Here is a 15,077-nt window from a genome sequence, read left to right as displayed (position 1 = left end):
GGGGAAACGGGAAAGTTTTATACAGTTGGGCGCGTGTGCGGGCGTGCAAAGGCGGTTAATCCAATTGGCCGTCCAATCAGCTCCGGTGCGCAAAGGGGCTTGGCCGGGCCTAGCATAGTAGATAGGGTGAGGTTAGAAGATACTTCTGGAAGAACGCACACACATATATATATGTGAAAGAAAGCGACAGAAAGAAGATCTCAAAATGTAGATATACAAAACTATGTAATATTAAAATACACTATGTCTCTGTCCCGGCGTTTTTTTTCCTTCGGCAAACAAAAATAAAAAGAGTTGAGAATACAATAATACTATAAGATTGTAATGACAATAATATCAAAGAATTAAGATTTACCGTTAAAGCAAGACATGATTTGGACGTCAACAAGAGACTACCAAATTTTCAATATATCAAATAACTAAATAAAAATAAATACAGTTTTTAAACTATCATTAAAAGCAAACAAGTATAATGCATTTTGTAATAATTTTATAAAACATTTTTTCTTAATTTTGTTTTAACTTTGGTTAATTTTACATACTATCTGTACAAGTAGTAACTAGTATAATACAAAATCTTTAGAAAAATAATTGCAATACTAAAAAAAAAAATTACATGGCGCAAAAAAAATATATTTGAACAACTATTAAAGTAGGTAAATCAAATAAAAAAAGTCGAGAGATCTCAAAATTTCAATGAATAGCCAAGATGACTTTTACCTTATTATATTTTTAATCGGTTTCGCATGAGCTACTTCTATGCAGTAGGTTTGGTTTTAACCAAGTGTATTTACCATTGTTATTTTTAATTCTACTTTTGACTTAACAGTTTTAAGGGACCTTTCCAAAAATCATGAAATATGTTTTAGCGTTTTAATAGACATTTTGTAGTGGTTACAACTTACATCATAGTTATTACTTATTATGTTTAGTTTAACATTTTGTAACCGACCGCACGCCAAATGTATCCGCTTAGTAGGTATTTGCTTGTTTTGATTTTGTTTTTACTCCGTTGAATTGTTATTAATAAAAAAAAAACAATGTACAACGGAAACGCTGTAGAGATAAAAATGTAAATTTCGGCCAATAATGTCCCGGTCAATAATAATTATAATAATAAAAATTAACATAGAGCCTAATGAAAACTTCAAAGCTCATTTTCCGAAAGTTGCAAAAAGTGACATTGGCCTTTCTTGCTCCAAGCCACAGATTTAATCTCGAGTAATGCGTTATAATTTTTGGCATCATAGATCGTATATTATATAATGTTAATAAGTTATTATATTTCATGGAAACTCTGGGGGTGAGGGGGCGACGAAGTCCCCCTCCAGTCTGTGACCACTTGATAAATTCATATCCCCCCTCCCAAAAAAACAAAAAATTAAATACGCCACTGCCACGGGTAGCGGGAGGTGCTGCCGTTGCGTCACAGCGGGCGTGCGGACTGGCTTAATGCACTTAAACGTCGACTTGCGCGTCTCGTGAAAAACAATATAATAATCCTACCTACACCCCAGTAACGAATAATAATAATATATACACTCATGTTGTATACATAGGACCCTACACCGTCGAGCGACAATATTAGGTTGTCGGCAAAACGACGTGGTGTACATTTACCGAATAAATGTCATTATGTTATTATATTAGATATTCGCAGAGCCCAGATTTCGACTGTATATAATAGCATTACAATACGCGAACATGCTGCTATACATAAAACGTACAGCAGACCCGAGAGAGAGAAAGAATCGGAGAATCGTGACCGGAATTTATTGTTTTCATCATCTCGTTTTGCGAAGACGGATTCTGTATTTTTTTTCTCCTTTTCTTCAAAAAACAACAACAACAAAACATAAATAATATCGAAACTTTTTATTTTTTAGCCCACAGCAGCTTTTGTAATACACACACACATACAGAGAGCGACAGAGATAGAAACGGCATTGGGTTATTGTATTCGGAACGTGAACTGTGTATTGATTGTGGATGTAAGGTTTCCCCCCTCCTCCGTTTCTTTTTTACTTTTAAATTGAAACTTTACCGACAGCGTTAGTATTTACTTAGTGTACACGCGATGGTCTAGTCTCGGGCCGTGGAAACACAACAAATGATAATGAGTCATATTTTTTGCAAAATGAAACAAACGGATTAACCTAATTTTTTTTCTTTTTAATTTATGCAAAAAACAAATAGTAATTTCTAGAACAGAGTTCTAATGAAGTTTGTTTTAAGTCAAAATGAATTAACCAATATAAACCGACAGTTGTACCTAATATATTTTTCAGAATTCGTAGTTTATAAATCTAACTACAAGGTTTTTTTTTTATTTTTTTATTTTTACACATAATAAACAATCTGTATCAATTATACTAGACACAATACGAATATGTGATAAATGTTATAAAATCATGAAGTTTTGTTGAAAGAAGCCACCCATTGATAACACTTTCTGTTAACTTGCTATTAATTTAATTTAAGAGATCTCGACACCAATTACGCTTCAGACGTCTCGGAGGATTACCAGGTATTGTAGGGGTGGCCAATTTTTTTATTAATGGATTTGGATGATTATTTAGGCGGCTATGGAATCTTTTATAAAATATTTTTGCTTCATCATTTATTGATTTTAATTTTAAGTCGAAATGTAGTGTATGATTTGACACGTAGGGTGGAGCATTCGTTAGTTTTCTAAGTGCAATATTTTGAAAGGCTTGGATTTTCATTATGTTTGACTTTTTTGCATAGCCCCAGAGTTGCAGGCCGTAGGTCCATAGTGGTTTTAAAAATGTTTTATATATAAGAAGTTTTGTTTTAATAGAGGTGTATATATTATTGGTTAATAAGGGTTTGAGCATGCGAAGACGATGATTCAATGCTAATCTTTTAGTTTTGATGTGTTGAGCCCATGTTAATCTTTGATCTAGGGTGAGGCCAAGATATTTGATTTTAGGAGAGTAGGGAATTGGAGTACCATAAAGAAGAACATTAGGACAAGGAGTATGTCTGAGGGTAAAGGTTGTATGAACGGATTTATCCTGGTTAACTTTAAACCGCCATTTTGTAAACCATTTGTCCATAGCTTTAAGGTGAGTTTGTAAATTAATTGACGCTATGATTGGATCTTTATTAATAGATATTAACGCTTTGTCGTCAGCGTAGTCAGCTACTGAAGTGTTGGGAGTAGTAGGCTGGTCAGAAGCAAAGATGTTATAAAGAATTGGAGATAAGATGCCACCTTGAGGCACGCCAGCATTTATGGAAGCTATATCAGAAAGAGCGGATCGGTGGCGAACTTGAAAATGTCGATCCGTTAGGTAGGATTTGATGAGTAGGTAGTAACTACAAGGTGTTTTGAATATTATCATATATTTATTGACAATGTTAAAAAAGAAATTGGAATTTTTAAAACGTATTATGTACATTTTCTTTAAACATTAGTTGATGCTAATTCTTAGTTTTTTGAGCTGGCTTTACAACTCCTTTTTTCATTACACGCCTGTATAATACTTTTATAGCGATTTTATGCCATAATATTATAGGTACTACATATAGTTTCTAAGATAATCTCAGTGTATAGATGTATATTATGGGTGTTGACTGGATAATGCGACAGGTTTATAAAAGGTACCTGTTTCGGTATTCACACGTCCTATGAGCAAGAGAAGAACGTACGTGCGTGCGTGCGACCTAAAAAGACAGCAGGATATACGGGACTGGAGGAAAGATGAGACGTTATACTTTTTTTCTTTTCTAATAAGAGACGGACTTTTATTTATTCAAAAAAGTTCGGACAATAATCATAACACGTTGGCTGTGGGAACGCGCCGTTTTATCATAATAAACCAGCTGTTTATTTAGATACCTTTATATTATAATACAAGAAAAACACATGGATGACATGAAAAATACGATGGTGGTGTATACTATTGATTGTGTGTATAAGTCACGTCAAGGGTGTCTAACGCATAAGTCGATATAATATAATGTGTATAATATACATCATACGTTACATATTATCTATAATGTAGACACCACACCAGTCACAAAAATCAACAGTTGTATCAATGAAATAATACAACTCCTAAGATTACTTGCTCAGACGATGTTTTGCCACTGGTTTCCTGGCATATTTGTTTTTTTTTTTCAAATAAATAAGGTTTTTTAATTGTTTTACTTTTATAAAATGCATATATTCTCATTGCTCACCGTCACCAGTAATTCTCGTGGGTGGCCAGTAATTTCTTAAAACTTACATACCAACACAAGGGGTAGGAGTTAGGACATGTTATTATTATTATGCATGTCTATACTATTGTGTGTGTATAATATATATATATATATATATACATTTTATTATTATCATTTGAACACTGCGGCGGCGGCGGCGGCATTTGTACCGCGGCATATGATTATAACGCAAGTCTTTCAAAAGACACACACACTGCATATTATACACCTATACATAATTCAAGAAAATAGAAAAAGAACGCTTGTGTATGTGTGTTTTTTGTTGTGGACAGATTATAGCTGTTTTAGACCCATTAGTAACGGAGACCGGCGGAATAAATGAGAGAAGCGTTTTGTTTTGTACTCGCCGGCCCATGGTAATGTGCGGGATTTTGTAAAAAATCACGCGCGCACCGTCGTACATACTATTATTATAATTATTATTACTATTTTTTTTTTCAGTTATATTACATATGTATATAATATATTATATGTATAAATAATAAAAAAAAATACCGCGTGAGAAGGACGAATCGTATAGAAAACGCGCGTGCTCCGGAGACTTATGAAAAATTCAAAAACAACACAACCCAACTTAACATAATGATTTGTCACACGTTCTCGTATAAGCCGTTCCGTTTTGGCCGGAACGAATGTATTCAAACATTTCGCTCGGGCCGCGTTCTCGGAGACTTGTTCACAATCGACCGCAGATCCGACGCAAAATTCTAAAAATTTCAACAATTTACAGACAATTAGTCACAATAATATTGTGCGCTATGAACCTACTGCGCGATTACCAATATGCCTTAGGTGATTGATTTTATAATAAACTAATAAGCAGTGTGTACAAAAAACTTTGACGAGGGCAACGCTGTTGATGGCGAGAAATCTGGGCCGTTTTACAGGCAACCACTGCTTTTGTACATAATGATTATACCAATACTTCGGTGATTTAAATACTTATAAAAGAGATAAATAAATTATAAAATCATATTTCAGATCAATCAAATTTATGACCTATGTAAATGTATGCTTATATTAGGTTATTAGAATTATTGAATAAAATATTATTTACGAAGAGACTGAAATCTATTGGTTGTCTAACTTAATTTATTACATAAACAATTTTATAGTTATTATTCCAACTATTCTAACCAACTCTATCCACAATTAAGATATTTCTAATTAATTTTTTAAGTGTCAAAATAGTAATACTTATTTTGTTGATACAAGGTGGTCCCGATTCAACATACAGTGTTAACGAAGGACACTGGACCGTCTTCGAAATGGTTTTTTATATTATTTAAAAATTGCGAAAATCTTTTTTTATTGTTTGTATCGTAAGCTTTTTTTTATAAAAAAAAAAATTTGATTTTTGTTGTTGAAATAACTACTAAGAATTAAGAGATTTTATCAAATCAAACGTAATGTGTGTGTGTATGTGTTAATTTTAATAATATAAAGCGTTCGCGTGGCTTTATTGGTACGAGGGAGACGGACACAGCTAGACCGTCACAGACTGCGTGTGGTTTACACATACTTAGGTAAAGAGTTAATGTATCATATTATTATAATATTCGTATTCCGAGAATTATTCATCATAACAGTCAAGTGGAAACACACAAATAAATATATGGCTCCGCGGTGCCACGTGCGCTGAACGTCTGCTAAACGTATGTATCGTTTGATCCGCGATGAATCTTTGTCGGATTTAATAGTGTACTCAATTATTGGTCGATATTTAAGTAGGAAGAAAAAAAAACAAGCATGATTTATACCGATCCGATGTATATGGAAAGATAATTGTTTGTATGATATTTCGGTGAATAGCAGATATTATTAATTATCCGTAAAATCGACTAAAATCAATCATATAGGTATACATCTCGTGACGTGCGCTTTTTCACGCGGACAAGAGTGATAAAAATAAAAATAAGATAAGTACTTCGAATTGAATTAATCAACACAACGCAACGGTTGTCGACATTGGACGGGACACGATGAAATAAATAAATAAAAAATAAAAAAAAACAAAACCTGTGTTGCGGAGAAAACAATTTCAATGTATTTATTACTCGAGTTATTCATTTGTTACCACTATTACGGCTCTGGTGTTATTATTGTAAAGTATTATTGTGTAACACAATATTCATTGTGTTTTGGGCATATTGTTATAGTATGTGGGAGAGGAATGAGCGCGAGTGAGGATTTATCGCGTCCAAAACGATAATGGGAGTAAAAATCGACGCTTTTGGTAATGACAGTGAAAAAAAAAATCAAGTCGTTCTGGAGAAATCAATCTTTGTCGTGGGCAGGTTGATATATATTATAAAATATATGCACTGCACACCAAACGCGGGACCTATCGCCTATAAAACTAGCTTGGCTTGGTTTTGATTTCTCCTCTGCTCTAGCACTATGTCCGCGCACACACGGTGCCCCTCGAGTGTGTAACCTTTGTACAAATAATATAAACACTCCGGATGAGTAGGCATGTTCTCCTCGCGGCATATATATATTATTATTATTATATTATTTTGTTTTTTTTTTATATTGTATACGATCGGACGTTTGAGGAACCATTTGTCATCTCTCTCTCTCTCTTCGGCTTCAGGGACAGAACACTGCACGGGCCCGGCCGATATATATACGGTTTTCAACGTGGCTGTATGTGTATAAAAAAAAAAAGAAGAAGTGTGAACCACTCGACCTTGCCGCGGAGAGACCAATATTACGATCAATTTTTTTTTTTTACTATCATTATTATTATTAATGTAATAATTCGTATTGATCGGATCGCGAGACGGGCGGAGGTCTGACCCCGAAATGTTACTTACTTTTCTGAGGTCATCAACACCGGATCGAATGATGGAAACAGATTTTTTATTTATTTTTTTATCGCCGCTCCGCCTCCGGTGATCATATCCCCGGAAACTGATGATTTTTCGCCACACGAGTGTGTACGTTAACACACAAAGCAAATAAACACATGGTCATTAAACCACAAACATAGGGTGTGTTGAACATTTCATCGATTACCGCTTCACCCAAGAGAACTTCCAGAAAGCTCTACGGTGGGTTTGATTAAATATACAGAAACGTACCTACTTATTAAAATAATTATTAGTTTTTTTTTTCAACAGCTATTCCAAGGCGTTTTGGTATGGTTTTTCCTTATATATATATATATTATATTATACATACATAATTTATACGGCGATAACTGTTTGTACATAAAACGTCCAACGACTGGTAATTAAAAATAAATAGTGAAAATGGGTTTCCGTACTTATGTATATATATGTATATTTTTTTTTTTGTAAGGATAGTGAATGAACCGAACATCACCGCGTTCCTATCTACTACACGTATGTATCTGCTATCTACATACCGAGCCGTCGACGCACAAAACATACCTATACGGTTCGATACAGTTGGTGAGCTCAACGTGTGTATTATAATATATATATATATATATATATTATATAAAAATCCAAACACTGTGATAATAAAAAAAAAAGAAGCGTGATACTCCTGAAAACCCTATAGAGAGACCACCGCCGGTGTAGGTAGAAATTAATTCCGTTGTCGTACGCGAGTATAATATGGGCTGGCAGATTTATTGGAAGATACGCGCTGTTTAATTGGGCCCCTTGTAGTGTTTTTACATACCGTATAGTACTTATACGTAATGAGTAGGATTTCAAGTCCTGGATTTTATGTTTTTGTTTTATTAAAAAAAAAAAATAAATAAAACAGGTGAACGTATTGTGTATAATAATATTATTTAAATCAGAGTGGGCAGTATAGATTCCCGGTGATCATATATTGGCAGCGTGATGTATTTAAGCGTCCGTGTAGGTTGTCGCCGGAGACGACGTACGGGTTAATATTATTAGTATAAATTAGTTTGGGAGTCGACAAACCGCTAAATCCCCGTGGCCGGTTAGCAGGCGGAATGTATTCGCGCGCTAACAGGAAATAATTGTAGAACGTCAACATAAATAATATTATATAAAAAAAAAACATGAAAAAAATTAAACTTAGCATATTAAAAGAGTAATATTTATTCTCGCGGTACAGACACAACTAGGTATAAAATTTTAAAAAATATATATATATTTCAATGAATCAATAATCATTTTACAAATGGCTTAAATAAAAATATCGTGTAAATGAACATATATTATATTTTATACATATATGTATGTTGAGTCGTTATCTATATATATAATAAGCTAAAGGATAAACAGGACCTATCACTTAGCGTAGCATATTAATGATCATGGACCGGTTTTATAAGAAATTGGTTTATTTTTTTGGCTCCTTTAAATTTGCCCACTAGATCGCGACCCGTCTATTCCTGAGTCCGACCCTTCAGAACCAACACGTTTGGACGTTACGGCTGATAAATTGTAAATTAACATAGTCAATTTGTTAACGGCCAACAAACCGTTTTAGGTTATTATTGCACATGTATAGTTGAATGTCGGTCGCTATCAAACCAGAAACGTTATTATTATAATTATTCGAGTAAATGTAGTGTTTTATCCGTGCTGTAGAGTGTAGACGACAACACAATTTGGAAAACTCATCCTTTTGTAAATATATATATATATATATATATGTATATAGGTGTTTTATTTACATTCTGTACCGTACTCTCTACTTACTAAACTAAAGTCTAAACCAAACCGACCAAAAGTGATAACATAAAAGAAACAACCGACCGCATAGAAAATCTAGAGAGACAAATAGAGGCGGACTGGCGCGCTGTTTTAATAATAGTATACCCGGGTCAGTACAGTGTGGCGGCGATTTGTTTCGGTCTTGTACTTATGTATAATATGGACTTTGTGAGGAGCCTGCGGTGGCCGTGGGGGTGGCGACACGTCAGAAAAAAAATCTTCTTCTCGCGCGGTCCACAGAAGTCGGTGTCACCCCGCGCTAACACAGGTGCCAACCATTGTGCACACAAACGTCTACTGCATGTAGACCGGCTATCCCGACACGTCTGATTTTATGATTTATACGACGGGGCCCGCTTCTGTGTCTGCACTACTCTACGACGCCTATAAATCACATATACCCGGTTTCCCGAAAAAAAAACTACACAAAATAAAAAATAAAAATCTCAACGTATAACCACCACCACTACCTCCACCGTATAGACAGCGGCCAAAGAATATTATGTTTACGGTTCTCGTTGAAAATTCGGCCACCGCTCAATAGCCGGCGAGGTAATAAATTTTTAAATAAACAATGCCGTCGACGTTTGGAGACCTTCACACTTAGCCGAATAATAATAATTGCTTGTAAAGAGGCGTTAATGATACATAATACGATGTTGCTGTGTCTCTTGAGACGTCCACTGTTACCCGAATCGCATGGTCCCTATTCAACCTACCTCTCGCACCAATATCAACAAGAAGATTATATTCTTTTCTCGGATTTCTAAAAAAAAATTTCATCCACTGTAGTTTAGAGTAACAACAACGATGTTGTTACTCAAATTGTCCCGGCACCGTGACCAATTGTTTGGACGCGCATATCGCCGATGATTTCAATAAACAAATAACTGCAGACCTTTTTAACAAAACCGTATAAACATGTATAATTATTGTTTGAATTGTTCAGCGGGCTTATAGTCCTCTAATCGCGGTCACCGACGGCGTTTACATTGCATTAACGTAAAATTATGAACGCGTTTATATTCAAACAGCCGACAAGTTTGTGTTTATTGTACTGTATACATTGTAAACGAGCAAAATGATAATTGCACACATGGTTAGGTGTTTAGGGTCAACGCTTGACACTCCGGTAATATTAGATTATATACATAAAAAATAATACATAGTTGGTCCAACTAAAATTATGTTTAATGTAGAGACACAATACATTTCTAGTTGGAATAACTAAATAAATAGTTGGGCCAACTACATTTTTAGTTAAAACAACTATACATTTAGTTCGGTCGACTAAATGTTTAGTTGGGCTAGATTTTTATTTAGTTATTCCAACTAGAAATGTACTGTGTCCCTATATTAACCATAATTTTAGTTGCACCTACTAAGTATTTTTTCTCGTCTACAGTCTCTAAATAGGTGTAGGATGTATTGGAAACGTTCACAGTATGGACAGTATAGCATTAAGGTGGTAATATTATACGATCCGGTTAATATAAACAATAAATAAAAATACAGGTTATTAGTACCTGGCGTAGTCTTGTCGACAGTAAACCGAATCGTCTTTGACAAAACACGACGGTTCGTCTTCCAAAATCAAATTGCAAACGCAACACCTCAAACAGGACACGTGCCAAATCTTGTCGGACACTTTTAGCAAAAACCGGTCGGTGATCGGATCGGAGCATCCCCGGCACTGCAGCACTTCAGTCTGAAACAACAGAGCAAACAAATTAATTGATAATGATTATTATAGTTTCAACTGACACTGTGTCGAATAAACAATTTGTTTTCAACCATCCGAGCAAACATGAACGAGGCAAGTTATATTCTAAATATAACGCGGCAGTTTGAATGAATATCATTAAAACGATAATAATATATACTCGACAAGTTTGTATGCATCTACTATTAATTTTCTTCGACACAAACAGAGATCACGGTTTCGCGGTTAGGAGGACATTGGATAGAACGTCCGAGTACCGCTTTTGTTACAAATAATATGACTTTATTAATTAATTACCGCAAAGGTAAACGCCGTAGCTCCTATGCTGAAGCTGACAGGCGGTCACTATAATATTCATTAATCACGGTGTATAATATATACGTTGTTTGTCGATTAATTATAAGATATTATTGTTGTAATTAATTAAACAAGATTCTTTTTTATTTCTATTCGAAAATAATTGCTGAACCACGATTCTCGACGGATAATCGACAATATCAAGAGAAACGCTTCGACCGGATTGATTTTGCATAGTAATTAATATCTCAACGTGAAAAATACTCGAGCTGCTGTTAGTCGCAGCTGTCGATTGCCGGGACGAAAATTATAATATTTTCTCAAGACGCCGGTCATTCGATTAGTGTTACATGTAATGTGTATATTATTATATCTCGCCCTCCCGGCGTTCTTGGCGGCTCAGGTACAAATTGTGATGTCATGTCTCCGCAGTATTTTACACTATTTACATGAATGCTAGCAGCTACTCCGTTGGTTTTATTTGGATCGGTACAAACGAAACGACACCGGCTTAATACGAACCGATTTTTATTTTATGTATTTACAGACTTGTATACCTTATTTTTTTAATCGCTATATTAATATATGCCGTGATCACATGCGAGTCGACGGGCGGTTAAACTATTGGTGTACACTACAACTACCGCACAGCAATATATCTTTCGGGTTGTTTACGGTTTCGCACGCGATTGTCGATAACGCGCAGCCACGGCTGAACTGCATAATATTATTATTATACACATAATTTAAAATATGCCTATAAATTATGAATGTAGTATACACTACCGACTACATAATGTATACCGACTTAACCGCGAGGCACATCGAGACCGGTGTGTATCATCAAAAAATGAACGCATACTCTTTTTCAAAAGAAGATGTTTACAAATCTTCCTAGCAGTTGATCCTCATTGACCGGACCATAATATTAAAACGATAACCCAAAAACTCTGCGAAGAAAATAAGAATGCTTTTAATGTTATCCATCTCTATTGAATTTGGCGTCGTAAGATTTCTATTTTCTTAAACAGCTTTTTAAATAAAGGGCGAAGCAACTTGAAAGCCAACCGTCAATTCCATACGACTAGGAACAAACAATATACATAATTTTCGAAAAGCGTTTTCTAAAAGTCAGTCACAGATGATAACCAGTCGGATAGTCAAACATATTTTTTACAGTTTAAAGCATCGGCCGAATTGAAAAAAAACCTAGGCCTAATTTGACTATGCCAACTACTACCGGTTTTTCAAAACGATTAGACTTTAACGGTGGTACACGATATAGGGAGGTTGCACGAACGACAGCGGCGAGTAACGTCACCGGTCACATTCTATATTATATTTTGACATGACCACTCGTCTAAGACAAATAAACATTATGGTTTTATCGGGTACCCAATAACTTGACATTATTTTAACATGCCGTTTTATTTATATAAATTATAATATTGTACACGACATGGGCAAACGTGAAACTCATACCCTGCATGGGACGATACTTATCGTAATAAAAAATATTTATATTAAAAAAAAAAACGTCCGAAATCATAACCGAGGTGTTTATTGACTGACCAACTCGGATTTTGGACGGACGGATAAAAAAAAAAAATACATTAAAAGATAAAAACAAGACGTCCCGTCGTCGTGCCGGCAATATTCGCCCAAGGTATAGTTATATGATTACAGTTATAATAATTGTGTTGTTTTGTGACATGCCGTAAAGATGTTCCACAGAGTTTGTATGAAAATCCTAAGCGACACTGAATTATGTACATTGTGATTATATTATTATACGTAGGATAACTTCGGAGAGCACGTGCCCATAAAAATGGTAACAAATTGCCCAACGGATCTCCTACACGGACGCTATAAAGAACATAATATACTATTTAGTGTCTTACAAATGTAAAACAAACGAATAAACACGTGTAAGCGCGTCGGACTCCCGCAGATTTTATAAAACGGTATTAACTTGTCACATTATAATCGTGTGTACAAATATGGTCAGAGGGGGGGGGGGGCATCAGCGTGTTGTGTGGTTGGCGAATGCGGTTACCAACACGAAAACAAATGTTTTACAATATTATTCGCAATTTATGGATGAGACCAAGATCCGGATATTAATTAGATATTTAAATCCGTAATTGTTGGATTAACCGAATTTACTTATAGTTTTTTTTTATCAACATTAAATAACAAAAATTCTTCCACATTAAATTATTTTATTCTCCGTGTGAAATTTTTCAGTATGATCTAGTTATTTTAAGTTACCAGGGAAAAACCCTGAGCACCACTAAAATTTGCGCCAATTAGCTTATAAGTGACAACTGACACGTCATGTCGAAGTCAATTTTTGGGGGGATAGCTAAGGTCCAAGTCTTTTTGGCTGACTGACTTGACAAAAAAAATGTACATACATGCATGAATAAACAATTTTGTTTTTATTTCTATACTTTTTAATAATTGTAATATTTTTTCAATGTTTTTATGTTAATGTTAAAGATTGTTTAGAATTAAATTTAATTCAATTTTTTTAAGTATTATATATACAAAAATAAGAATACATTTAAATGGATATATTTATAACAAATAAATAAATCGATAGAATTATAGAAAAAGTTGCTAAATGATAATTGTTGCTTTTTTAAGTAAGGCCATTGTTTGGCAATATTATCAAGCTTAATACCATCAACAGTCTTTTTTCGAGGACAGCAAATCGTTTAAGCGTGAGTCACTGTATTGTATGGTCCTTAAATAACCGTTCACACCTTTAACTTGCAGAACGTTCATTTCCTGCAACAGTAACTGGAGCTGTACACGGTAAGCAAGATATTTTGTTGGCTACAGGAAGTTTTTGTTTTTACTTTTTCTGAAACAGGAACTACTCCCGATACAGTTTTTACTTCTTTACATTGGTCGTAAAGTAGGTACTTCTAGTTCAGCCAGTAAACATAACAGGTCAACAATACAACTTTTGGGTGAAAATTGAATGGCATCTTGAACTCATCGAGTTTTTTCTTGATCAGTTACAGGTGAGCTGACCATCTCATATAGCGGTTTGATAGTAAGTATGCAATTGTCTAAATTATTTTTCATCAGTGGTGTGAGCTTATCTGAAGCGTATACTTTTAATAGCTATACTGTCACTCTCATCTATACATTTTGATGTTGCGCTGGTTCCAATTTCTTCAACTTTAAAAGGAAAAAAGATGCCATTATTTTCACAAATATTGATGACTGAACATCTGAGGTGAGACTTAATTTTAAGTTAGCCAAACGAAAAAAGTATTTGACTATCAAAAAATGTGTAAAATATGCTTATCACCTAATATTTTCAACCTAATATTTTAAGTTCTAAGTATGAGTATTAGAAATAAATATACATTTTTAAATATGACTTGAGTAATACATACATTTTCCAATAAATTTGATGGTGGCACCTGTAAGTTTTTATTAGAAGCTTTAACAAATGGATTCTTAAACGCTCTTGGTTCTTTAACACTAACACGTTTTCCATTATGACATGCCGTCTCGTGTCGGGTCTTAAAGTCATTATCAAAAATACTTCCACGACATTCACATTGCACTTTTTTTCGTTTGCCCATCGTACAAATTTGATCAGTAGACAGTCCTAATTCAGAAACCTTAAAAGTTATTAGTTAATTATAAATTGAACATTTATAAATTAGAGTGAAATTTATAGTTTTCTATATATGCTTGTTTTGATTTTCAAAACAAAACAATTATTTGAAAAATTATTGTTTCATTTAATCTCGTTGAACCATAAATTATTAATATTATATATTATATTATAATAATAATATATTTAACATTGCTAAAATTACGTATTATTGTTTTTTAGTTGTTTATGGATATTGGATACTATGTTTATATATGAAATGCTTATACTTCATAATCTAAAATTTTTATTTGTACAGTATTATTTCTTATGTCTATACTCTTGTCTCTTGCGCTAGGGGCTATAAAGCCACAAGGAGAGTAAATAATGTTGAATAATAATATAATTTTACATAATAACAAAAACGAAAAACAAAGATAGGTACAACTGTTGTGTATAATTAATTAATAATTTCACGTAAAATTAGATTAATTGATGAAAAAACTTACCAAATTAT

The 15,077-nt window shown here is 34.0% G+C and overlaps 1 protein-coding gene across 2 annotated transcripts in view; it reads right to left on the bottom strand.

The window, feature by feature from the left end:
- Positions 1-15,077, bottom strand: part of LOC126840589 (LIM/homeobox protein Awh) — a 36,806-nt gene that overhangs the window by 6,816 nt on the left and 14,913 nt on the right. For both annotated transcript variants that reach the window (XM_050576440.1, XM_050576441.1), the window contains one exon: positions 10,448-10,629. In XM_050576440.1, the coding sequence (XP_050432397.1) occupies positions 10,448-10,629 (182 nt within the window). The remainder of the gene's footprint in view (positions 1-10,447; positions 10,630-15,077) is intronic.

Source organism: Adelges cooleyi, unplaced genomic scaffold, assembly GCF_023614345.1.
Source record: "Adelges cooleyi isolate 19-005CV unplaced genomic scaffold, UGA_ACOO_1.1 ACOO_flye_CR_arks_rails_tigmint_CR_PRNA_376, whole genome shotgun sequence".
Taxonomy (NCBI): Eukaryota; Metazoa; Arthropoda; class Insecta; order Hemiptera; family Adelgidae; genus Adelges; species Adelges cooleyi.
Note: the sequence above shows the minus strand (reverse complement) of the source record. Positions and strands in the feature narration are given on the sequence as shown.